This window comes from Trachurus japonicus, chromosome 20, assembly GCF_045865225.1.
Source record: "Trachurus japonicus isolate A0001 chromosome 20, Traja_1.0".
NCBI lineage: Eukaryota > Metazoa > Chordata > Actinopteri > Carangiformes > Carangidae > Trachurus > Trachurus japonicus.
Window position 1 is genome coordinate 12,077,526 of NC_140926.1, and position 27,141 is coordinate 12,104,666.

The 27,141-nt window shown below is 41.9% G+C and overlaps 1 protein-coding gene across 4 annotated transcripts in view; it reads right to left on the reverse strand.

The window, feature by feature from the left end:
* Positions 1-27,141, reverse strand: part of sema5a (sema domain, seven thrombospondin repeats (type 1 and type 1-like), transmembrane domain (TM) and short cytoplasmic domain, (semaphorin) 5A) — a 119,473-nt gene that overhangs the window by 68,565 nt on the left and 23,767 nt on the right. For all 4 annotated transcript variants that reach the window (XR_015034525.1, XR_015034526.1, XM_085763635.1 and 1 more), the window contains exons 2-4: positions 20,860-21,071; positions 7,909-8,008; positions 4,822-4,867 (exon numbers count right to left, since the gene is read on the reverse strand). Coding sequence is in view for 2 of the 4 variants with exons in the window: in XM_085763635.1 (XP_085619761.1) it covers positions 4,822-4,867; positions 7,909-8,008; positions 20,860-21,007 (294 nt within the window). In the remaining 2 variants the exon portion in view is untranslated. The remainder of the gene's footprint in view (positions 1-4,821; positions 4,868-7,908; positions 8,009-20,859; positions 21,072-27,141) is intronic.

The window sequence follows — 27,141 nt, forward strand, 5'->3', positions numbered from 1 at the left end:
ATGTGCCGGCACAATGTTTACTATTTAGACTGATGTATGCTGATGTAAGCTGCTGAAAGATTTACACAAGAAACTGGTCTTGATGTCTTGATGTCGGAGCTACTGTGTAGGTCACTGCACATATCATCATACCATCATCAGAGTTCAGTCTGTGCTGCAGTGGCCACTTGTTTGGTTTCTTACTTAAATTCACAACCCACTTGCGCATACATGCCATCAAAGTCCATGATATCATTGTGCAAGCTGCTATCTGCATCTCCAATCCCATTGATGCTTTTTATTCCATGCATTTAAATGGCCAAGTTAGTGGAATCTACTAATTGAATTACCGATGCCTCCACAGCTATGGAGGACAGTATCTGTTCGTTGCTGATTAGCAGAGCTAATTGTCTGTCTGACAAAGTGTAATTGCAAGAGACAGGCCCAGGAAATACAACATGTGAGGCTGGAGAAACCTCTTTTGTTGTCTTTGGAGTCTGCTTCCTTTTTAACAAAGCAAAGAAAGGAAAGAGAAATTGAAGCAAAATATACATCTCAACAACAACATACAGTGCCTGTTGCCAAGGGGAGCTGTTATGGATAGTGTTTTCATGTGCCAGTGCCGGCGGAGAGAGAGAGAAAGAGAGAGAATATCCACTACTTTCTCCTCCTCTGGTGCTGTATTGAATGGTGAACAATGCCACTGATCCTCCTCATCCTAGTGCTTATTGACTAATGCTGGGCCACAGTGTTTCTCTTGAAACTCGGCCCCATCGCCTGCATCCTGTTTCGATTTTGCATGGAAACGGCGGGCTAATATTGGAGTCTTGAACGGGGTGTTATTTATTCTACTTTTTTTTTCATTTTTATTTATTTGCTTAACATGTGAGGAATTTAACCAGCTCACATTGTACCCGCAAGTTAAACACTTTGGGCTTTCACAACCAGCATGTAAGTGTGTAACCTGTTATTCAAGCAGGTGCGGACGAGTACAGATGCAGCTATAAATGGGCAGAGGGGATCACTGTATTAGGGTATTCAACATCATCAAAGGATATTATTTGGGAAGCTCTTGGGCAGAGAGAAACACAACGCTGAGAGGTACATCGAGCAGGCTTGGCCATTCATCAGCCCTGGCAACACAATGGGAAACTGAATACAATGCAAATGCAGAAGAGCCCAATTCATCAGTGTTTGTCCCCTCTCCGCAGTGGGCCATGGAAGGTGGATAATCGCGATGCCAGCGTTGATTTGCCTGCCAAAGGTTGGCAGCAGCTGAGGGCAGGGGGCTGAATGAGGGACAGAGAGGGCAGAGGGACAATACTGAACAGATGTGAGATATAAAGAGAGATTCACCTGTAGATGGAGGAGGGATATTGTGCGTTGTGGAGGCTGTTTTCGTGCCTAATTCTTTGCCGTGGTGGCTCTAAATGTCTCATTAGTTGTGCATGCTGCAGAGTCAAGTCTTTGTCTTCTTTTCTTTCTATTTTTTTTTTTTTTTGCACTTGAACTGCACAAGTTTTGAAAGTGGATCAAGGAGAAGGAGGAGAGGTAACCGCCTTTTGTTCTTGACAGTGTTTTCCAGATCAGTGAGGATGAGGGTAGAGGTTGACAGGGAGAGGAAGGCCTCTTCAGGCTGTTGAGACACTGCAGGAAAAAAAAGCTTTAAGTACCAGATATTAACTCCAATCAAGGCCATAGGGAGGGCTGACTCATGTGTCAAGGCCTGACTCTTCTCTCTTCAACCACCAATTACCACTCAGTTTGAGTACATGCTAGCAACCTGATGTAATACAGACTTCTGACTAACTTTCCCCACTGGTAGCTCTGGTCCTTTTAACTTTCTGAGTTGGTCACACCAGTATATGATTTAGCCACTCCCTTTCTATCTAAAGCCTGGTACACACATAAAGATTTTCTAAATCTCAACAGAATTTTTTTTTTTTATCTGTGAGAGACTCCACACATAAAGATAAAAAATCATTGATTGAACAGTTTGCTCCGATATTCCCAATATAGCACACCACACACATAAAGGTCAACTCATCAAATACACAATCCAACAGCTCAGAAAAAACATTGTGGACAAGTTGTGACCTGCACATTCGCCACACTAGAAATAATAACAGAATGTTACAGACAGAGAGAGTTGTTTTTGAGGTAAATGCAGAGACTGCTTGCTGAAAAACTGCCCCCGATGGGAACGTGCATCAGCGGTTTTGCATGAATTTACCTCAAAAACAATATGAGTTTGATGAGGGAAACCAAGAAATCCCATGAGCCTCCGTAGCGTAGCTCTGAGCAGCTCACGGCTCTGCTCTGCCGTTCTAAAAATAGCTTGCACCGACAATTGGCAATGGGCCAATTTGCCAAAATGTTGAACTATCCCTCTAAGCCCTGTACAATGTAAAATGTAATGTTATAATGTTGAAGGTTGTGTTGTGTTTGTTGTGTTAATAGTTTCTCAGACAAACCTTTGTATCTCTCTGATGTGACCAAATCCAAGAGGTGGCTTTCAAAGACATGTCCTTAGTCCTCAGATTGGCCATTCGCAACTTTTAAAACTTTCTCTCCAACTCTCTGACGTTTGTGGCGTTTTCTATCTTTTTCTACCTCCAAGCAAGGAGGGCATTTAATGAGGAGATTATTGTTGATAGAGCTCAGGCTCTATCGATCTCTGGGTCTTAGCCCTATATGAGTGGGTTAAACCATCAGTGTTTAGCTACCTCTCAGGGCCACTACTCGCTAAACCTTCCACACTGCAGCAGCAAGACTACCAGGAATTCAGGGTTCACCGAGAGCCTTGCAGAAAACTTGAAAATAAATAACTCATACTCATACTGCAACCATGAGCAGGGTGAGGTGGGATGGAGGGGGGGGGATTCATCATCCAGCAGACAACCACCGTGTCTGTTTTTTTTTCTTCCATGTTTCATGCATGTAAATTCCAGATGAGATCAGCCAGCCATCGATCATATGGTAATTACATCCACCTCTTAGCTTATTATCGGCTGTTTGGATTACACCAGCTCTAAGCCTTGTGCTGTGTCAAACCATACACAACCACCCTCTTAGCGCTGCCAGCCATGCAAGAACAAATCACTGCCATCGGGCATTATCTGACAGGGCTGCTGCATGGGGATCGGGTGAAATCACAAAGACAAGCGTAGGTGTAGCTTTTAGCTTGTTTTCCTTCTGCAGGAAAAAAAAAACCTCATGCAACTCTTTTGAACGTTGGTGCAACTGAAATAAAACACACTGGACTACTAATGCCAGAGCGTGAAAACTTTCTTCATTCACTCTGGCAGCTCTTTTATATCCAACAATGAGAATGGCAAAGATATGTAAACCCAGCCACAGAGGCAACTAGACCTCTGAGCAATTAATCTCCTGTTTTATACCAGGCTGAAAGAGAAGGAAGTAAAGGAAGAGATTTCAGAAGGAGGTGAATAGAAGAATAGCACTCGCGCTCCTCAAAATTCAGCAGTTGAACTTCGTCTTCCCCTTGACTCCATAGCTCCGATCCAGTCAAATGCAAAGCAGGGACTAATGCACAGGTCAGCTTAAATTGGCCGCGGGCCTTGGCAGGGATTACCAGGTCCCATTCTCTCAAGAGAAGACGTCTTGGAGATGAGGGGTTGATTGGGTTGGTGGAATCTCCTCGCTGATTCTGCAGCGCCAGCCGAGCGCAGGATGAATTAAAGAAAGAGGGATGATTGGGTGCGCGGATGGCAAAGAGCATCTTTAAAAAGCATCTGTGTCCCAGTGAGCGGCCACAAAAGCCTGGCTCGGCATGAGTCCTCATCTCCCTCCGTGGGGGGTTTCTCTGCTTTCTTCCCTCTGTCTGTGTGTGCTTTCTCACTGCTCCCTGAATCTTTTGTGTGTGTGCCGCCCCGCGCTCCTTCCTATCCAACAAATTCAGTCTCGTCTGACCATTTTTCTTATTTTCCCCTTCCAGGCCGATTTATATCAACACCGCTCCCTCCATTCTCCCTTTTGTTCCATCCAATCTCTCTCACTCTCCTGTTTCTCTTTCTCTCGCTCCTCATCCTCTCCCCTGGTTTTCCAGGGTGTAAATGGCTAACATCAAGAGTTGTCAAACCATCAAAGAAGTCTTGCTGCTACCACCTAGAAATAAACCCTTCAATGTGTCAATGTTTGTATGATAACACAGTGGGTTGCAAAACGCTTAACTCTGCAGGGGGGGGGTGTGGGCTAATACAAATATGAAAAAAAAGCAGAAAAGTAAGAAGGTGCAGAGAAATAAAACAATAAATGACAACGTGTCATCACAGGCAGAAGGTAAATCCCTGACGTTAGCATGCTTTAAGCATTTGATTTTCTGTGTGTGGATTTTTTAACCTTGCTACCTTGAGAAAAACCAAAATGGTAGCACCATATTGAAGAAATTGCACGAGGCATTAATACCCTGTGGAGAAGTAAGAACAGAGAATAGCTGTGGAGCATGCCATATACAGTTTTAAATTGGATTTAACGCAAAGGGTATTAATACTGACTAGACTTTATATCAACACACTTTCCCTCCCTCTGTGTATTAAGCCACAGCGCTGACGACTGAACCTACTGTCACTCCACCATATGGGAAGTTGTTGTGACATGTGAAATGCTAAACCGTTTTACTGTAACAGCTTTAAGTTGTGGGCGCTGGCAGCAGCAGCAGCGTTCTACGACTACGACGAGACAGGCAGCGGTCCGGATGCATGTGCCAGTGTGTGACTGTCGGAGACGTCTGATCAGACAAGAGTGAGTACATATTCACCCAGAAAAGTGGGTGAGTCAGACTGTGGGAGAATCAGAGAGACAGACCGAGGGAGCACTCACCTGGATCAGTGTCAAGTCTTCCAGATTGAGCCTGAAGAGGTGATTTCTGTAAAGAGAAGACAACATGTCAGCTAATGGAGCCATTTCCTGCAAATAAACAAAAGAAGCTGTCAGGTTGTTAACCACATTCTCGGTCGAAAGTCCTTTCATCTGCACACTCTCCTGTTGCAGTAGAGCCCACAGTACAAAGGGATCTCCCAGTGAGGTGGGAGGTTGAAAGGGTCTGACAAACTTAAACTGCTCAGCAACTGTGGTCCAATTATTGAAGTCATAAATATATACGTATATCTTCTTTAAAAGCATCTGAATCAATGCAACAGAAATAGCAAAACTTGTAGTCTCCAACTGGAGCCAATGTTGCCTTGAGTGATGATACTTGAGGTAATATACCAGAGTTTTTGCCACTTTCCTTGAAGGCATGCTTTATACAATGTTCCTCGCATATGCTGAAGTACTCCCCCAAGACCTGCAAACAGACTAAATCTGTCGAGTTCCCCTCTAAAACTGCTGCACCTGAAACATTAAATGAAGATTTCAATCAGTGGCATGTGGAGCAGTTAGAGTTTAGTTTAGTCAGGGTATTCATAGAGACCAAATTCAGCGGATGGTTGGATTCCACGACTGCAACAAATGACGCACCCCAATGTTCCTCCGACCCATAATTAGAAGGGAGAGCAGTCTTGATTGAGCAAAGCTACTGTAAAAGGTTTTATGCTCCTATCTCCTGGTTTTCTGTGTGTGTGAAAGAGTGAGAGTGAGAGAGACTGAAAGAAAATCAAAGCCTGGCAGAGAAACCTCACTCTAATAAGTGCTTATCCTGTCGTGCCTGAAGCTTTTCAAATTGGCAAAGCACAAACAAAATTGTTTTATTGGTATTTTCAACTTTTCAAGAAACATAATGTACTAATGAACGCCCTCTCTGGAGGAATATTCTGTATATTGACTAACAATATCTCAGGCTGTCTACTAAATCCATTATGTACCATTATCAGTATGAGATCACATGAAACCTGACAATTAGGACTAATGGCATTGTTCACTGTGATTTTCTCTGTTTGAGGCTTCATTTGTGTTTTCTTTTTCTTTGAGCCAATTATTATCTAAAAATTGTCAGTCGTACCACCAAACTGTCTTAAATATTCACTAGACTCTTTAGGAAAATCGTATAGCTGCTGTAACAATAACCCATAATGTAGATTTATTTCATGTGAACAAGAGCGAGCATTATTTTTTCATAAAGCAGATGTCTGATTTTGTTTTGAGTTGAAATCCTAGAGTCCATCACAATCTCTCTCTCTCTCTCTCACACACACACACACATTCATGCAAACACTTCTGCAGAGATCCATCAATGTCCTGAAGAGTGGCTATCAGCCAGGTCTCGGCGCGGCCACGACCCACTGTTTTACTGTATTGATATTTACATCGATCGCTCTTTCCTTCCATTATCACTCATACTTCCAACCCAGCCTGCAGCCACTCATCCAGCCACATCACCCTCCACAGTTAGACACTTGTGAGAGGCAGAGTTCACCCCGAGCATTAAACTAAATCTTTTGATCTTTCGAGTGCTACCATGTGTTGATAGGACTGTCCGAGGAGTAACTAAAAACAAGACATAGCCTGCAAAAACACTGTGTATAATATAATATAACATAATATAATAAAAACAAGACAAAGCCTGCAAAAACACTGTGTACCTGTATAATATAATATAATATAATATAATATAATATAATATAATATAATATAACAATTGATAGGGAATTTATTTACCTTTACTGACCTTTGCTCTAATTCTGTCTGAACACTTTCCCTGATGAGGCTGTTCCATCTAAGTTCCTGTGGGGCATTAGTGAATTCCCTTGGCTCGCTCTGTCTCTGTTTGTTTTTGCTGCTCTCCTTCCTGCTGTTATCCTGCACTCATGTTGTCATGAGTGTTTCTTTCTATTGACGACTAAAGCCATTAAGGGACGTGGAGAGCACACTTCATCTGGAATCAGCCGGAGACTCACGCAGCACGAATGTATACACCTGTTCCCCACGCACGCATGCACACTCACACGTGCACCCGCACGGCACACACAAAAGGCGGCACACATTGAGAACACTGTTTAATTTTTACTCGTGTAGTCGTGCACATATACAAAAGTGCTCTGTTAAAGGAACTAAGCGTGAGCAATCCTTTTCAAATTCAGTGTCTCAGTCACAAAGAACATGTGATTGAGTCTGTGGCTGAAACACACACACACATGCACACACGCACACACATACACACTTGGCTGGGCTTGACAAAGACAATGGAAGGGAAAACAATCTCCAAAGCCATTTCTCTCTGGCTTTTGAAGACATCTATTGGAAAGTGATCATTACTCATGCAATGCACCAACAAACACGAGAAAAAGGGTAGAAAGGAAGAAAGACAGGGAAATAAAAGGACAGACAACAAAAGAAAGAAACAGGAGGGAGGACAGAAGTTGGTCTCCCACATGCACTGCAATCCCGAACCTATCTGCACATTACCCGGAGGAGCTATTTGTGAGAACGCAAACGTCCAGATTAGTTGGACTGGACATTAAACAGACTTTACCCCGCCAGCTAGTTGGTACAAAGTCTATGTAATATCCGATTGAGCCATGTGTGAATAAAGCAGATCATCGCCTGGAGAATTTACAGCGAGGTTTCTATTATGTGATGCTGCGAAATCTGAAGAATACAAATATCTGAACATGTAGACGACGGGTCATTCACACAAAAATTCAAAATGAAAATAACCACCTGGGGAGAGTGAATGAGATTCAGAAAATGTTATCTTTAAGGGCGGACACCAAGATCATCATAGGAATTGAAAGAACAGCCAGAGACTCGGTTATTAATGATGCAGTGAGCGTATATTTTTGCATCATGTCGTGCCTCCTTCACACCAAGCCGACTGTCTGACATGTGCGGCCTCCTGTTGTGTACAGCATATGTGAAAGGGCAACTCAGGACAACGCCTCAACCTGATTTAACCTGTTCAAAACAGGGAGAAAGAAAAAAAGATAGAAGGAACAAGAGAAAGAGAAAGAGAAAAAAAACAAACAGTACCTGGCACCGACGATCAGTTCATTCTGGCCTGGGTCAAAGGTCAGCTGTGAGTAATCCACCGTGCCCTCTGCCTTGAACCTGAAGATCCATGGCTCCATCTCTGCCAACAACACCACAGGACATAACAACAGTGAGCCAATCAGAGCGGAGAGTTTATAGCTGCAGATGACAGCTGTGCTGATGAATTAGCAGCGTTCAGAGGGCCGCTGTAACTCTCCTCAAGACTGTGAAGAGCAGGCTCCTCATAGGCTGGGATTATAATAGCAACAAGCTTACTTGTGTGTTAGTTTTAGTTTTCTACATAAATTGATGGCAATAAATGTAAATTCAAAAAGTATTTCTGACAATGAAAACATATTTTGTCTTGTAATTATGGGACATGAGAGCTAAACATTATCGACAAATGGCTGTTGGCTGCCACTCATCAGTAAAGCCTGCAATACTAGACTGAACGGTGATTAAAAATAATTAACAGTGTACGTGTCAAATACGTACAAGTACAATGACATTATATTATTTCAGTAAAGACACAGTTCACCATCCATTTCACAGGATTTACAACTGCGAACTATGGTATTATTTGTATACATCACTTTACAAACTCAAAATCATAAAGGCCATGATTTTGAGACATTTAAAATAAACATATTACAAAACATGATGCATTGTTATAGAATAAACTACCCAACAGTAGATGATATAGCTAAATGAGCTTCACACCTCATTAAAATGCTGCTTAAACATAAATATATCAGTAACAATAATCTAATATTATTATATATAATGATATAACACCCACAGGGACCATTTTCTGCGTAATGAGAATCATGCCTCATTATCATTTACAGTCTTACTTGTTGTTGAAACTATTTTGGTGACAGAGGTAAGGCTGGCCTGACCTAACTGAATTATATTGAAAACAGCTGGCTAAGGTTAATCATCATTTTGGCAGTAATGGCACCTGGAGGAAAACAAATATCTTGTGGAATCAGTGTACAATTTTTTTTATAACAGTTTTGGAGTCTGTGGCGTTCTCTGCCAAATCTGACCAGTGATGATACTGTATGTCTAGTGAGGTGGTTTCCAGCACACAAAATGCCTCATTGAAAATTGGAGGATCTCACTGAGATGGACTGGTTTCAAAGCCCTTACGTTTAATAGAGAGCTAAAGCAGTTCTGGATGCTTTTTGTTTTCCTTCAGCTATCACTGTCCTAAAACTCCCTAAACTCCATAAGAGACTGTATATGCACCAAACCACCTACATAAAATAAATACAAATCGTAGCAATTCAAAAACTTAATAAAAATTGATACATCTAACACAACAAGAAAACAGGACAATTAAATATGGGCAATTAAATATCAGATTGGCCTCATTGAAATCCCTATGATTATCACATAGATTTATTCATGGTTGCAGCAAAAAGAATATGTTTGTCTAAATGAATCCACACCTCCCACTCGTATTAATTCTCACGCAGGCTGAGGAGGAGAGGTCACAGCGATTTTACAGCTTTATTATCAACCGTGGATCTAAACATGGTTAAAACTCATTCTTCTGCCAAAGCCAAAGCATAAAGTCAGTTCCACCAGTTACTGTATATCCGCCATATCCACCTTAGCCTTCCTCAACTTTATCAGAGTTAGTTCTTAATACAGATTAAGTCGTAATAGTGTTTGATTTCAATATTCATGTAGATGTTGACAGCAACAGCTTTTGCATTTAATTCACTATTAGGCTCAAATGCAAATTAATCCACTCAGTGTTTTAATCACATCCTCCACCTCGTTCTGACTTATGACATAGAAATTGAGCATTTCATTATTTCTTCCCAAATACCTCTTTTGTGTTGTGAGTTTACAATAACATACTGCACCGCATTTGGGAGAAAGAATCCATTACAGCAGACGTCTATCTGATAATGCTGAAAACTAAATTCAGGGAAGAATTACATCACTATATTAACTTGGGGATATTGCAGACTGTGCTGCACCCTCTGTATATGCCTCAAATTGTGAGCATGGAAAAATAATCTAATTACATATTCAGAAAAAAAACAACCTTTGTAATGTCAGAACCACCTAATATTCATTTTTAATGGGAGAAGATAAGAACAACTCCAGGTGAACCTTCAGCACTGTGGCCAGGCTACTGAACAATGTGTTCCTTTAATTCTCAGTGGTAATGACTTCACAAACTTCTATACAAATGAAATTTTAATTATTAGAGAAAAAAAATCCATCCATCTCCTTCCCACAAGTGGCATGGGCATATTACCTTGTAGAGTGGTCTGTAGAATTGAGTCTCTCAATTTATTCTGCTTCTCTGAGTCCCCTCCAACATTATCTTCATCTAACCATCAACCTGTCTTTTAAAACCTACTTCAACTAGGCTGTTCAACATGTTAGTGTTAATTAAAGGCAAAGCATACCTTTAATTAACACTTCTGTATTAGAGCTGATAAATTTCTCTTCATTAATAGGCTCTGTACCTCAGGCTTTAAAGTTTCCCTTAATTACAACTAAAAATAGCCTCTTGATCCAGATGTTTTAGCCAATTATAGATCCTCCCCTTTATTTCTAAAAGCCTTAAAGAAAAAGCTCTTGCAAGCGTATTGTGTGATTATTTGCATAGGGATGGTATTCAATTATGTGATATATTTGCATATGGATGGTATGTTTGAAGATTTTCTAGATGTAGGGCAGCACAGACGCAGCAGAGAAAGTTATGAACAATCTGCTCATGGTCTCTGACGATGGACTCATCTCTCTTCTTACTAGATCTTGGTGCTGCATTTGACACCACTGATCACAAGATCTTATCAAGGAACTGCATTATGCTGATTTGAGATCATATTGCATGGGCTCTAGTTTGGTCAGTGATTATTCTGTGCAAACAACACTAAGTTATGGAGTTCCCCAAGGTTCTGTGCTAGGGTTATTACTTCCATTGCTACCCAGATGACACCTTACTATCTATAAAGCCAGATGAAACTAATCAGGTGTAGTCAAACTTCAGGCATGTCTTTAAGATATGGATGACCTGTCTTCTTTTTCACTTTTAAGCCCAGATAAAAATGAAAGTAATCCTACTATATTTGGCCCTAAACCTCCCCCCATCTTATCATACTACAGTTGCTCTGAAAGCTATTACCTTGGCCTCCAGTTCTGCTGTTGTTATCTACTGAAACAAGTCTATGACACTGCTTTCTTTCACCATTGCAAAACTGAGGAAATTAGAAGCATCCTCAAGATGATTACAGAAAACTTGTCCGTTTGTCACCTCCAGGCTATAGTCTTAGTCCTTATTCTCAGGGTCCCAATAACTGCTAATTAAGTTAAAGCGGTAAAATAATACTGAACAAGACAAAAAGATCCCATTCCTCCGGTGTTAGCTTCTCTGCATCGGCTCCCTGTTAAATCCAAAATAGAATTGAAAGTCCTCCTCCTTACATAAAAAAGCCCTTAATGACCGAGCTCCGTCGTATCTTAAGGAGTTTCTTTTATCCCGACAGAACACTCTGCTCTAAAACTGCAGGCCAGATTGTGGTTCCTCGAGTTTCCAAGCGAAGGCCGAGCCTTCAGCTGTCGGGCCACTGCAAAACCAGCTCCCACTTTGGGTTTGGAAGTCAGACACTATCTCCACATTTAAGATTAGACTTTAAACTTTTCTCTTTGATAAAGCTTACAGTTAAGGCAGGCTCAGGTGAGCTCCCAACTATCGCCAAGGCTACAGGGTGATCTGACATGATGTAATAAGTGCTTCACTTTTTCTATCTCTCCCTCTGAATTTGAAACTGCTGCATGTCATCAGCTAACTTTTCCTTTTCCTCTCTGTCCTCATTCTGTTAACTATGTCTGACTCTGGAGCTGCAGCATCTGGACCTGCCACTGCACAACATTCATCATTGTAATTAAATTATAATAAAATTATTATTTAGTGCTGCTGCTATAATTGTGGCTATTAACATAATGATAGACAGAGTCTGTTCCTTTTCCTGTTAAAGGGGAGTTTTACCTGTGCCTTGATATTATTTGTTATGATTTGGCACTATACAGTATGAGTCAAATGATATTGAAGTTGACCCATAAAAATGTTTTCCCAATGTAATAATAATAAAAAATCTATATCATTATATTTTTGTGTTTCGGAGGCACATTTGCAATTGTATGATGGCAACGTTTAGCACATTCACTTCTTCAGTGCCTTAAGAAATTTGTCAGGTCAAAGTCAAAGTCTTACCAGGGCTCTGCTACAGGAGGAAAGGAAGAGGAGATAGACGGAGACAGAACAAAAGTGCTTAGAGCTGTTCTCGGCTGATAAGGTCACTCCTTCAAAAAATCATTTTGCATGGATCAAAGTACCAAGACATTTAGTGATTCTCATGCCCCTCTCTTAAAACCCATAAGACCAGCCCCGAAACCTCTATTCATAAATGGAAGTTTACAAGAGTGAAATTTAGATGTCTTATGACTCAGTAGGAAGTCCTTTGATTTCTAATTACCACTAAAAACTACTGTTGATTGAGTGCTTGCATGGTAACGTATACTCGTGAAGCCCACGACCAGATTCTGACGTTTTATGGAAACTAAGTGTCCTCGTCTCCTCCAACACGGTACGGCCGACGCATATATAACGAGAGCGAGAGAGAGAGATCCCAGACAGACACTGACATCTTATCCACAACATGCCTGTTCTCATGGCGCCCAAGCCATTAACCCCTGACCAATCGAATCACAGGCCCCACCGTGGTTGCCGAGCGATGAGGACGGCCTGTCTACCGTCTGGTTATCCGATAGGGTTAGTCGAGGGTGGTCAATCAGTCATTATGGCGATGTGTGTACTCCATCGCTCATCACGTGCCTGATCCAAGGTCAGAACCGATCCCAGTATTACTGTATATACACATAGGTTGGATTACGCTTTAAGAAACTCATCACCATATATGGGAAATTGTCCCAATGGGGGTAAATGAGTATTTTTGAGCATTTAGGCACTGAGAATTTACCAATTGCTACTAAATTGTCTTTAAAATCATTCATCACCACATCTGTGAGCTATTTCCAGACTAAAAAATTTCAAAGGGATTTTAATTTTTTTTTTTTTTCAAATTACCAGGAAGCTTTCCATCAGGAGCTGGAACAGAGGGAGAGGACAGCTTGAATATCCTCCTCGAAACACATTATCTGCTTCTTCAGGCACACCTGTCAGACAGCGTTTCAAATGAAAGCACATTCTCCCCTGACTGCATCAAAAGCAAGTGCTTCGGGTTTCTGTGACAAACGTGGGATTTCGGAGTGATTCAAAACGAAGACAAACAGCGAGAAAATGGGAGCTTCCAAAGAACATCTGCCTCCTCCAGCTCACGTAGTGGGACCAAACTCTGGCTCTCCTAACAAAACAATATCATCTGCTCTGAGACAGTGCCAGTGTATGCAAAGACATTTTCCCTTGTTCTCTTTCAAGTCTCCAGCGACAAGTACAAGAGAACCACGACAGCGAAAGAGAGCATCCCGTGTCTGACTCCAGGTTTCACAGTGCTAATACATTTTCATTAGAAGCACAGAAATAAATATCTGGGAGATCACGACCAACTTTCATCCCCAAAGATTTCATTTTGCTTAATGGCTTCTTGTTCTGCTTATTCAGGAGGGATACACAAAGTTTTGGATGTGCCAATCCTTTGGCTCCACTGGGCTTGTTTTTTACGCCATCGAGAGGATCCCTGGCATACAAATGTGGCTGTGACACCCCCTGGGGGGAAGACGGCGCTTGACGAACCCAGCCTCTCCCCATAAATCTCCCTGACTCACCGGGGGAGGCTCGCTAATGGGGTGATGGAGTGTGTGAGTGTGTGCGCGTGTGCGAGAGAGAGAGAGCGAGAGAGACAGAGAGAGGGGATATTTTTTGGAGTGAGCAAAAGGGGGCAAAAGGACCTAATTGAACACAACAGCACTCAAAGAATTTATGGCCCTTTGTGACGAGGCCAAGGACTATTCATAAACATTCATAAACAGCATGGGTGGACCCTCCCAAGGCTTTGCAGCTAAATATATGGAGGAGTCAAACTTATGGGGGTTGGCATGCCATATAGCTTCATGCAAAACTTGAAAAGACTTCAAAAACAAGAAGCTGTGTTACGATCATATTGATCTAAACTCTGACATTTATATGTTTTCAGATGGGTTGTGACAAGTTTGCTAATTTTAGAGCGATCTCCTTGATCCCATATAAAACCAACAGATCACCCCAGGAGAAAAGAAAACAGGAGGAAAACCCCCAGCTAATAAAAATCCTCTAAAAAAAACAAATCCTATCCCCTATCTCACTTCTTAGATTTCAGTTCTGCTCTGCAAGTTACACGGGTTCATATCAGCTGCACTTTAAATGCATGTGATAATGTAATCCCATCACACAGCCATGCTTGTACAGCAGTTGCCCGAATCTGGAGACTGGCTGCCGATGACACGGAGGCGTAATCGTGCACACACTGTACACACACACACACACACACACACACAGATTGGGATAAAAATTTTGAGAGCAGCCAAAGCTCTTCGCCAAGATGAAACCAACAAACACACACACACACACACACTTCCCCCCTCTTCGTCGACTCGGTCCCATCTTATCCCCTTAACCCCTGTCTCCCTCCTCCTCAAAATAGAACAGCCCATCACTCACATCCCATTTGTTATTCCCTGCTCTGACACGGCGCATTTGACACAAAGGCAAAATGACAGGATATATAAATATTTACACTCAGCATCAGAGGCCACGCCGGTCGCGAGTCTGCCAGCGTTCAAAGTTACTGCTCTACAGTACTGCCAGGCCGAGGCCGGCAACAATGGCAACATGTGGAACCAATTCTGGGACATAAATGGTTTTCCTGTGAGTGGTGTAAATAGAGGGTGGCAGTAGGCGCTCACATAAATGAAGAGCCAATTCACTCTAAATGCTGCCCTGTGGTAATGGGCTGCTGAAGAATGGCAACTATTTGGTCAAGTTGATGTGAGGAAAACGATTTGCTACGAGCGGTTGAAAAAATAAACACCTGAGTTTTCGGAAAGTCTAAAGATAAAAGCAAGGTCAGTTGGAACCTCCATGCACACGGCACTGTGCTTGAAGGTTATTTGAAGCAAGAAAAACAAGCACATTTTTTTTTACAGCTAGAAGAACTACAACCCAAATTACCGTGGCTGTGCTGTGGCCCCCGAGGCAACAAGTGAATCATGTAAAACAAACCACCGTGAAGCCACAAATAAGTGTGCAATAAATTATTTAAATCTAATGCGTGCTTAGGAGCGGCGTCTTTGGTCGTACGGGTGCAGGAGAAGAGAACCTTATAACAAAACAACCAAATCTCTAAAGGAAAAAGAAAAAAGAACATAGAGGAAAATAGATACAGTATGTTGGGGGAAATTATGTGAGACGGGTGAATGAAAGATATGAAAATCCAGAAATATTTTACTCATCATTCATTGGCAGCCATTAAAATAAAACATGGTTTGACCGGAGCTGACCTTGGCCACAGATAGAGCGGAGTTAATCTTTTGAAATTTCAGCCTGAAAAACCTTGGAGGGTTTTAAATTTAAAAAGAATCATCCCCAAATGACCAATTAAAAGATATCTGATACTTGTTGTAGCCTGTTCCTTTTATGAATGCCGTGAGGCCATTTGTTTATTTTTCCTGCTTTCACTCCCCTCTCTCTAACGATGTGTTAGCCGTTCAGGGATGATAAAAGCTGGGTTCGGTCTGTGGCTGTAAAACAAGTCTGCTGGTTCCACTCCTCAGAGACATGGCCCTCAGCTTGGCCTGTGAAGGCATTGTTTACAGCACAGTTTATAACCTTTAAAAGCCTTCAAGCCTACACACAGGAACACTTGTTAAATACAACACTTTATTAATACAGTATATCTCAGGGGCTCTGAGCTTGAATAAGACTACAGATGCTCGATCAGAAGACTTTTGGCTAAAACACATCCTCTAGAAAGTGTGATAAAGTTTAACACCCCTCCTAAAATAACTCTGAAAATGACATATACGTTGAACCTCTGCTGAGGCTATATTCAAACCTGTTATTGTGAGAGCATAGCGAGCGTACCTCGTGGGTAAACGTTTGGAGCTTTGCAGCTGAACTCCAGAGTGTACTTTCTTTCTGAAACTCCATATTTCTGAAAACCGCCACACAAAGTAGAGAGCAGTGTTTAGACTGTAGCATCCTCGCACCACAGTAGCAGTTCTCTCAGCCAAGTGTTGTGCCAAGTCAGAAAACCGCCGTGCCTTGTGGGGTCAGACCCATGTGGGGCACGCCCTTCCACAGTCAGGCCACAATCACTCTCAGTCAAACCTTGACCTTGGCTTCTCATGATGGGTCACAACCACTCTGGCTCGGTATTGTTTAACTCTTCTTTTGCCAGACTGGCTCAGTCTGTCAACCAGCTGCAGTAGAAAAAAAATACAGTTTCTCAAGGAGCTATTGAGGGAAAACAGTATACTCTTCACCCTGCTGTCACCCCCTATCTTGACCTAGTAAACATAGTTTTTTTTTTTTACCTTTCGACATAGGCAGGCTAGTTCATTCCTGGGCTTCCAACCAACCATTTGCTGGAGCTTTATATTCAGTGTGCATTCAATCATACTAGGGATAGTTCAACATTTTGGCAATTTGGCCCATTGCCATAATCCCTATAGTAATAGCAGTAGGTTCATTACCTTTAATTGTTGGTGCAAGCTGTTTTTGGAACCATGGAGCAGAGCCGTGAGCTGCTCAGAGCTACGCTACGGAGGCTAATGGGATTTCTTAGTTTCCCTCATCAAACTCATTAAATACTCAATCCAACAACTCCAAAACACTCTCATGCACAAGTTGTGATCTGCACATTCACCATGCTATGAGATAATAACGGAACGTTAGGAGATTTCGAGGTAAATTCATGCAAAACCGCTGATGCGCATCCCCGTCTGGAGCAGTTGTTTGGCAAGCAGTCTATGCATTTGCCGAAAACAACGTAACGTTCCGTTATTATCTCATATGTGCAGGTCACAACTTTTCCACCAGAGCGTTTTGGAGTTGTTGGATTGTGTATTTGATGAGTTTGATGAGGGAAACCAAGAAATCTCATGAGCCTCCGTAGCGTAGCTCTGAGCAGCTCGCGGCTCTGCTCCGCCATTCTAAAAATAGCGTGCACCGACAAATAAAGGTAACAAACCTACTGCTATGACTATGGCAATGGGCCAATTTACCAAAATATTGAATTATCCCTTTAAACAACTGTACTAGCTATGAGACTCAAGCCACAGCACTTTATGTGTATGTCCAAATGGATATGCTTTGCCCTGGGCAGAGAGGGAGTATTAGGTTGTTGTCATCCACAAGGGTATATGTAATGTGTTTGTAGTTCTCCCAGCTTGGCTAAAGATGACATCCATATTCCCAACAACCAGGGATTACTCTACATTACATGGAGCACAATGACTCACAAAAGCGAATGATAATCGGTTTAACGAGAGGTTTCTCTTCCCTCCTACATGGTTTGAGTATATGAGTATATGTGATTGCATATTCTGTAATGACTCATATATTTTTTTGCCTTTACTGCAAAAAAAAAAGCGAGGGATGTAATTTGTCAGCCCCTAAAAAAGCTTTTTGTTTTGTACAGCTCAAAACAATGAGCTGTGTTTGAACTGCACGGAAAACAGATATCACCATGACAGAAAAGTTGTTAGCTAACTCTCCATGAGACAATGGGAATTAACAGCTATTCCAAAAAAAGGGCAAAGATTCTTGCACAAGGTGACAAAAAATTATAATAGAAACAAGGCGCAGTATAATAATGAATCCTGAATCCTATGAAACTTTCTGTCCTCATATATACAGAGAGAACAAATCTAGTCATGAGAAGTCTGCAGGGCTTTAAGAGCTTTACAGAACTGGGCAGACCGTCAGCAAGCTTGTGAGGAACTTCGGGTGGACCTTTAGGAGTCCATCCATGCTTTTGTGTATGTATTTCTGGATCAGTGTAATTTAATTTCAAGAAAAACAGTTCCACCTTTTTTTACACTTCTAATTCATATGTGTAGCATTAAATGAGTGTGTCTGGTTTACCATGTAACCTAAGACTCCCAAAAGAGCAGAACCTCGACAGGGTGTAACTCATTGGGATTTGAACTGTGAAATATCATCCAGGTGCCAGCCACCATAACTCAAGGCTCATGTTACCCAGTGGCCTAACACCCAAGGATGCTGAGAAAGCTTCAACTTCCTCTGACAACCGGGAGACAACCGTTCAAGCCGTATTTTGATTCCCACGGGAAACAACTGCCGAGTTTGTTTTGTTCTCACCTCAGCTACACAAATTGAAAAGAAAAAGCTTGCAAATGTGTTCAACAGCTTCCCGTGTCTGACATTCACAACCTACTGAGATTTTAATAAGAAAAACGATGGACAGAAACACATTGCTCTGGACGTCTGAGGGAAGGCAAAGGCACAAAGGAAGACGCAGCAAAGACACTTAATGTGAGGTGAATTTGCATCGACTATCATCAGTCAGAGTCAGTCACTCAGCTCTCCTTTAGATCATCCCAGATGTTGAATTAATGTCAGTAAGGCCGCTTAGAAATCATCTGAAAATGACACTTCTCTCACTTGACAACTTTCCAGAGACTCATTACATTTTTAAATGTAAGTATCCAATGATAGCTATGGGTAAAATGCAAGGAGGATGTGCTTATAGCTTATTTGCAGTTGTCTAAATGTTGTCCCAGGGTGGCCGTCGACGTTACGACTTTGAGAAACCAGTGCTCTAGGAAATGAACTACTTTGTCATGTGTTGGTATAGTAGGAACAGGAGAAAATAACTGTCATATCAGGATGTAAATGAACCAGCTCAATGCGTCACGCGCCCTTGAGCTTTATGTTTTCAAGAGGAGGAAGTTAATGAAGGCTTTTTCAATGCTGTGAAATGTGGAGTAGTTCACATGACATCGAGAGCCAGAGAGTCTTATCCACCATTATGCAGTAAGAGAAAAGCTGTTATCAACACAGGTGATCACTAAGAACAAAGACAATAAGCCACGGAGAGTGAAGCCTCTGTCTTTCTTCTCTCTTCTTCCGTACAGTAGCGGTCGTGTTAGTGGACCATGTCTGATTGCTTACTGAAATGTCGACCCTCTTTATTAATGCTCCTATATTTCAACCAAAGCATTAGGCCACTGGAGTTTAATGGGCCATTCTGGTACATTAGAGAGCACAAACGCATTGACCACTGTTGAACCACTGGCTGGTTTGAGACCCCCCCTCCCCGTCTTCATGCAGAGAGCACAAGGCAGAAATGCATTACGTTAGCCGGGCAGTCAGTCATCATTGTTGCGTCAGTCGGTGCAGAGGGAAGAGTGCCACCTCAGCTAACAATGAAGTGACAAAGCCTGGGAGGAAAGACGGACTAGAGAGAGAGGATTGTAGAGGAGCTTGTGTCTGTGCTGCACAGAAGGTGAGCTTTGGCATGTACATGGATCTTTGCACACACACACACACACAGTGACCTTGGTGCTCCAGTTAATTTCGACCTAGACAGACTACTATGTGATTATCTGACTGAGACTCTGCTGGACTGAAAACAGCTCGATGATATGTTGCTGCTTTGCAGTGGGTAGACAGGGCTGCATTGATCGCTATCGATACTTTCTTTCGACCAAATTCACAGCATTTCATTACAGTTTAGTCGTTCAATGGTAATGTAAGATGTAGGGTACGGACAATGAAATCTGACGCAGAATATACTGTATCTAAAAACTGCAGAGGCATGTAGTTAAGGCATCCGAGGAAGTCTCGTATGGATAAATGTCTGCATTGTGTCTGGAGGGGATAAAGAGAGAATGAAGGGAATAAAAGAAGGGTAAGCAGAGCTTTCCTAGACAGTGTAAAATATCAAATATATATTCAAGTCCACAACCGATAAGTTGTGGCTATGCCTGTCAATCTTTCCATTCTTGCACAGCATTTACCTACAGTTTATAGTGACCAGGCAGGCAATTTCACTACTTTAAATTGTTGGTGTCTCTTATTAAACAACACACCCTTGATTTCAGACAAAGGTCGACAAACACGGGGTCCTTATACAAAGTCTCCAAGAGTTGACTTTGCAGGTTGAAATACTTGAAATGCAGAACTTTGCTCAAGCTAACATTTAGTTAGCATAAGAAATCTCATGTTTCTGGCTGACTGAAGAAGAAACTCTGATAAACTTGGAATTAAATATTGCACACAGGGTATTATGCTGAATGACAGAGCAGCCTCAGTAAGAGTTAGTACAACCCTCAGTCTAAAGTAATGGCTAATTGGCAGCAAGCTAGTAAGATGTGCCTGCTAACAACTAACGCTATAGTAACATTAGAGCACAGTAACACTGTTTATTCCATCCTGTACATTTTTGCTTCTGTTTTTGGTTTTCAGGCAAATAAACACTAAACAAAACACCCTCCAAACTTAATCAGTTCACAGTACTGCTCTGCATCGAGGCAGCTTTTGAATACACCTCTCATGGCTTAGCTATGATGGAACAATAATTGTTCAAGATTAAAGGTTTAGTGAACCGTCAATTCACATTAAATGTACCTATTTGGAGTTAGACAAGTCTGCCCATGTCTGCGTAATGCGTATATCTCCCAGCAACAGTAAAATGTCTTGATGAAATGGTCCATAAAACGTCCATATATGGTCTACAAAAAGACTGAAGGTAGATGTTGATGGAGGGAAGGATGGGATTAAGGTAAGAGTAAACGACTGGGGGTTGGGAGAATTGGATGTAGGATGAAAGGATATAAATTACTGCACAGGCATATACAGAAAAGTTCACTTTAACTATGTAGGGAAATAAAAACTTAATGAGGTGTGTCGATGATCTCACCCTGGTGTGTGTGTGTGTGTGTATTTGTTTCAACACTTACCTGAGTGTGGGATGAGTGGGTGCTCCGTCTTGTGACAGGGTGATTCAGGCAGCAGCACTGGCCCTCTCCGACTGGCCACGCCTGCAGGCCACAGGACCAGCAGGCACTGCAGCAGCAGCAGTGCATGCTGGGTAACAGGGCGTCCCATGAGGGCCTGGGCTTGGCTCACTTCTCCTCAGGCCTCAGGGGCCAAGAGCATCGGAAAGACACACCTTGGGAGACGGGAACAGAAAGAGACAGGTTTGGGTTTAAACAAAGGCTAATTTCACATTTGATTTGATCCAAGCGCTGAAAAGCTTGATGCACTACAGCATTTCTGTATCGCAACAATCTCGTAGCGTTCACTCTGGGAGATGAAAAGCAGCAAAAATAAATCCTTACAAAAGGCGCAACAAGGAAGAGAGGTGCGAAGAAGAGAGAGTGTGACAGATCGGGGGGGAAAGGGAGTGGAAAGTTTTGCTGAGCAACAGCATGTGAGCTCCTTGAAGGCACCTAGAGACATCTCTCACCTCTGACACTTGCTGTGTGAATCAGACACGGCTCTGCATGACCTCTGTGTGAATGTGTCCTCTAATATTTAAGATTATGTGCCTTTGAGCATGTCTTTGCTCCCACTGGAGAGGAGCTATGTTGCATTTATTGATGAAGAGCAGCAATTGCTGTGTGTGTGTGCATTCATGTGTTTTTCCATTATTAAAAGTCCATTTCTTTATGGGTGACTGATACGTGTATGCAGCTACACAGCACTCCTCATGGGTCAATTAAATCCTATAGCTGCTGTAAATCTGATGTGTTTTTATTCACATTCACATCAAACTGGTGAATGTCATTATATAATGCTTACAGCGGATTCATTCTTTCTGGAAAAGTCATTTGCTTCAAGACAAACAAAGCAGTGTGCACAACTCAATTGTTTATAATTTCTTTCTTTTCTTGTGGGTGAATTGATGAGCAATCTCGACCAGTTACTTTTTAATCATTTATGCCATGCTATTACCAGGAATGATTCATGGTGCGTACAACATACGCCTCGCTCACTGTACACCACATTATGAGCGGCAAGTACGGTGGAGTGAGATACTGGAGATCTTGGCTGGAAATGGCCAATAATTTTTGCTTTGCTAAAGTGTTTTCATATCTGGAAATGTATTTTGTGGCTGAACCTGTAGAGAATTATTATTGGTGAATGGTGGGCCTGGAAATAAGCAAAAACTATTACAACTAACCATATAATGTGTTTGTTGTGGGAAGACAAAAACACAGAAGAAATCTGCACAGGGAGAAATAAAAAAATAAAAAAGGCCAGACTGAGCCAAGAAAAGAAAGAAATGGAGAACATTTGCTCTACGCGTCTCCACTCCTCTCTGAAGTATGATAAGGCACCTGGAATGGAAAGTTTACTTTGCCGTTAGTCTGCATGAATAAGCTTCATGACCTTGGGGCCTTTACGGAATTCATTCAAAGTCCAATGTATAAATGCACAGGCAGGGGGATATGTGGTTTGCCTTCACCCACAGAGTAATGTAAAACACCTGTCATCCACGGCGGGGGAAGTAAGTGACAGCCACTGCCAGTTGGCTCTTTCTGTTCCTTTTTTCCTTTCGTCTTGACGGCTCACACGTCGGCTTCTATACTCTTTCGTATTTGTGCTTTAGTAGCTCTGTCGTTTCACATGTCACTTTTCTTTGTCTGATAGTTTACTTGACAGTTTTAACTATTTCCCCCCCCCATCGAAAAGCCACTTTACCTGTTGAGTTTGAGAGCTAGCGAGTCATTTTCCCCAGGTAGTCCGTTAGCTCGGGCATTCTTCCTGTCGTTTTTCCACAGTCTTATAAACCTTCATGTCTGCTTTCATGCTGTGAACTTGGAAATGATATTATTGATATTTTAAGTCTTGTGTGTGTGTGTGTGTGTGTGTGTGTGTGTGTGTGTGTGTGTGTGTGTGTGTGGTCATAGATTCAAAAGGGCTGTGGTATTCACACACACTGACATGCAGAGAGGTTAGCTGACAGAAGCAGGAGCCAGAGCCAGGGAGTTCGTGGCTCTTTCTTGACCTTTCTCCTTCTGTTACAGCTCTGCACATGACCTCCTGTCAGCTCACACACATGACTCCACACACATGTGCAAGTTCAGAAAACAAAGCTCCACCATCTTGTTTGTATGTACAATATGTACTGCGATTTTCAAGCTACCATGAAATCATTTGTTATTATTAGTTTTTTAATCACTTGTGCTTTCCCCTCATTTTAATTTAAGAGAATTTAAAACAGTTCTAGTTGTAGTTTAATTTAATATTAAAGACACCCTGTGGACTTTTCTTGTAAGCAAACAAAATGCTTGTTTATATTCGGTGTTTCTCACTAAAACACCCGTTATCTCTCCTTACGGGCTAATAAACATGTTGCACTGTTCACACCAATGTTTGCAAACGTGTTGTTACTTCCTGTCTTGCTTATGTTAGTGCTTTACTACATTTCTTCGCACAGCCAAAGACATCAACTATTAATAAGTCTCCTGGGGAACAGTCAGTCAGTCAGATTTGGTCTTGCCATAAAACTCAGCAGGTACTTTTAATTTAACCACATAAATACACAAACACTTGTGAGTGTCATAATTGATGGTGAAGAATAATGAAGGAATCATTATAATGTACCGGATGATAAAAATAAAAAAAAGAAGTTATTTCTTGGTTTTGCTTTTGGAGACAGCAGTGAAAACAAAACATTTGCAATTTGCATATCTAATGACAGAGTCAAATTGCAGGCGAACCCGATCGTGTTTGCTTTACAGTCTACAGTACATCTGGATTGAATGAACCCATTTCTGTATTTGCATGAAAATGAACCCTAATGAAAACCAGTCTCTCCACAGTAAAACAATTAAGACCTCTAAAACCTCTAAAACCTAAGATACTGTTTTTATTTACAAGCCATAAATAATAATAATAAAAACACGCTCACATATGTCACTTTAAAGACCCACAGATTATCTGATTTATGCCCACACATGCATATGCATCATGCCTTTTAATGTAAGTAACAGACAGCTATGACATGATTTAAAACCAAACCATTTGAACTGCCATTTCATTCCCTCGAAGTGATCTCTGGTGGATCCTATTTTCTCTTTAACTCACCACAAGCCACTGACGGGTCCTGTGGGAGAAAACTGGAGGAGCTTTCTGTGCTGTTCGGTGGTCTAAACTCTAAATCATCTCCAGGGCATTAGTACAAGCCTCCTCCACCACCACCACCACCACCTCCAACACCCCCCGCCCCTTCCCCCCCTTCTGCTCCTGCTCCTGCTCCTCTCTCTGGCTCTCTCACAAAATACAGACACACATGAACAACACTCATACAGTACCAGTGCATCTTCAGCACATACACACACACTGAAATAACCTACAGGGACCAGGTGATGGATAACACCCCGCTACATGCAGGACACAGAGCAGAGCCACACAAAAAACTGAAGATGGGGTAAACGATGTTGTCATTTGAAACGCATGTACCGAGCGGTGTAATACAGATAGTGCTGACAGTCTTTTCACCGATTATTAAAACACACAGACCATCATCAAAATAACTTTCTTCTACGAGTTTCCACAAGTTGCCGCACGACTTTACCCAAGTAAGGAAAACAAATTTGATTGGTCGTTATCGAGCGGGGATATTCAATGTTTGTTTGTTCAGTGTGTGTGTGTGTGTGTCTCAGACGTTTGATTGACAGATGACGGATCCAATATCAGTGGCTGGCTGATGAATCGTGAGCAGCGTGACACATAATTCATGTGCCTGCATTATCCAATGCGAAAAAAAACTAACCCACTTTCATCCTGGATTTACTTGAAAATAGAATTTTGCACAAAGTTTGGGCTACATCGTCTGATAGATGAGTTATTACACTAATGTTAAGACCCAGAGTGGAATCAAATTCACTTTTCTTTTCTGTACACCTTTAATACCATTACAGAAGCAGGTAAAAATGGTTAAATCTAAATTTCCAAGTCTCACAACTCATCCAACACACACACACTTAATCTCTTCATTTCAAGAGTTGAGGTGTCAGCTGACTAATCAATTGAAGTCTTCCTGCAGTAACGGGCGGAGAGAGGATCATATTAACACCACTATTGATTTTGTCTGAAGGGGACTTCATGATGGTTAAATTACACTATACATAATAAATAGACTCCCAAATAAAGGCTGGCTTTGTATTCATCACGCTGACACCTACATGCATGCATGCGCGCTTGCATATAAACAGGTTTGTCAGATGTGAGTGGTGCGGTGATGATCCATCTGTCCAAACACAGTCAGGGGAGTGTGAGATCGGGGTCACACCACAGTGCTGATAGATGCCTCTCTCTCCCTCTCTCTCTCTCTCTCTCTCTCTGGCCAGACAGGACACACACACACACACACACACATGCACACACCAGTTAAATCAGCTCAGACTTTGCTTTAGACCAGAGCACACAAAGACACTACAGAGCTGCTTTATATAGCTGTGTGCTTGAAAGGCAGAGCGCCTGGATGCGATTGACGGGGTGTTTGCCTGTTTATCACTCTGTCTATCAGGCGGGTTATTGCCAGTTTCTGTTTGTTGTTCTGTCTCTGTCTGCCAATTGGTTGTCTGTGATTTTGGCGTCTTGTGATTAGACCAAAGCACGCACACACACACACACACACACACACGTCCACACACACAATGACAGAGATGTTTGCTTTCTACTTTGCTGTCGTGAAGCTGATGATCAGATTTTATGAATGTCAGTCTGACTGATAAGCTCATGATGGGCCTAAATTATTGATCGATAAACTAATTAAATATTGACTGACGTGACAAATGACCAATCCGACTACAAGTACTTATCAAACGGGTCGCTGACTGTTACTCGGTGACTGAGTGACCAACAAGCTTGATGACCGACTAAGTGTCAGGCTCGCAGGCTGAATGACAAGTGAACTGACAAAATAACGAACTAGGTGACTGACAGAGAGACTGATGAGGTGCCTGACGGACCGGACGACTGCTGTGTAATTCACAACGTGATTGACACAAGTGGTCACCTGATTGACCTCACCTCGTTTTTAGCCCCAATTTTTTTTTTTTTTTTACTGCCATCTGTCTGACTTTTTTAACTTCTATCATTCCCGTCTCGCACCCCACTCTGTTTTCTACCTCTCATTGACCTTTTCCCCTCACAGTTTATGCTTTCAGTCCACCTCAGTCCGCTGGGAGTCTCATGGACTCAGTGGAGGGTGACAAGAGAGAATGACCGAGTGATGATATCGCCATCAAAGGCTCATTGCTGCCCAGCGGGAGCCTTTCCGCTTGGTGACCCCCCCCAGATCAGAGGGCAGATTAATTCGGTGTGAAGAAATGTTTGAGTGTGTCCAGGAGTGGGATTGAAAAGTAAACTTGGATAAAATGGCTTGTTTGTTTAAAAAAAAAAAAACCTTATCAGCGGTGAACAGTGTGGCTTATCAAGAACAAATCAAATGTGCACATGAGCAGTCTGTCCTTTCTCGCTCTTCCTCATACTCTAATGCATCTCCAGTCTCCACACACACTCACTGACACACTCACACTGCACTGAGTAAACGGTTCTCCCAATACTCTCCATCCCAGAATGCATTTCACACTCCAGCTTCTAGACAATAGTCATCATACGTGTGTATGATGCACAAACTGGGGCCTATGCAAGCATGTTATTGTGTTTTACAGTATATTTACTTTGCTATTACAATGCTGAATTCTTATTTTTATTTCTATTTATCACATAAATAGTGAGAAATCCCACAGTTGTGGAAGGGAAAACACAAATACTGCATCAAGTCTACAGCTGCCATCACAACAGTTATAGGGATCCAACAACATCAGTCTAGGCTTCAAATGTCAAGCATTGATCAGTTTCTCTAATTAAGCTCTCAGTCTATTCACCAAATGGGTTAGTAACAGAAAATAATAACTAATCAACCAGAAGAAAAATCTTTTGTAGTTTCTTTTTTTCTTTACCACCTTGTTCTATTGTCATTCTGACATTTTCTAACATAGCCTACTGCTTTGTCACTGCTATAACCAAGGACATTTTCCCGTGGATGTAAAAAGGTTTCTTGCTGACAGTCACTGGGCTATTCTTGTCTATGTTTGCGCATGCATATGTCTTTATTGTAAAACTCTATCTTCCTCTGCACATAATCTGCCTCGGTCTGAGTTTCAATCTGTTCCACAAACACCTCTAAATTGGAATAAACATTAAACCGAACAAACTGTGGA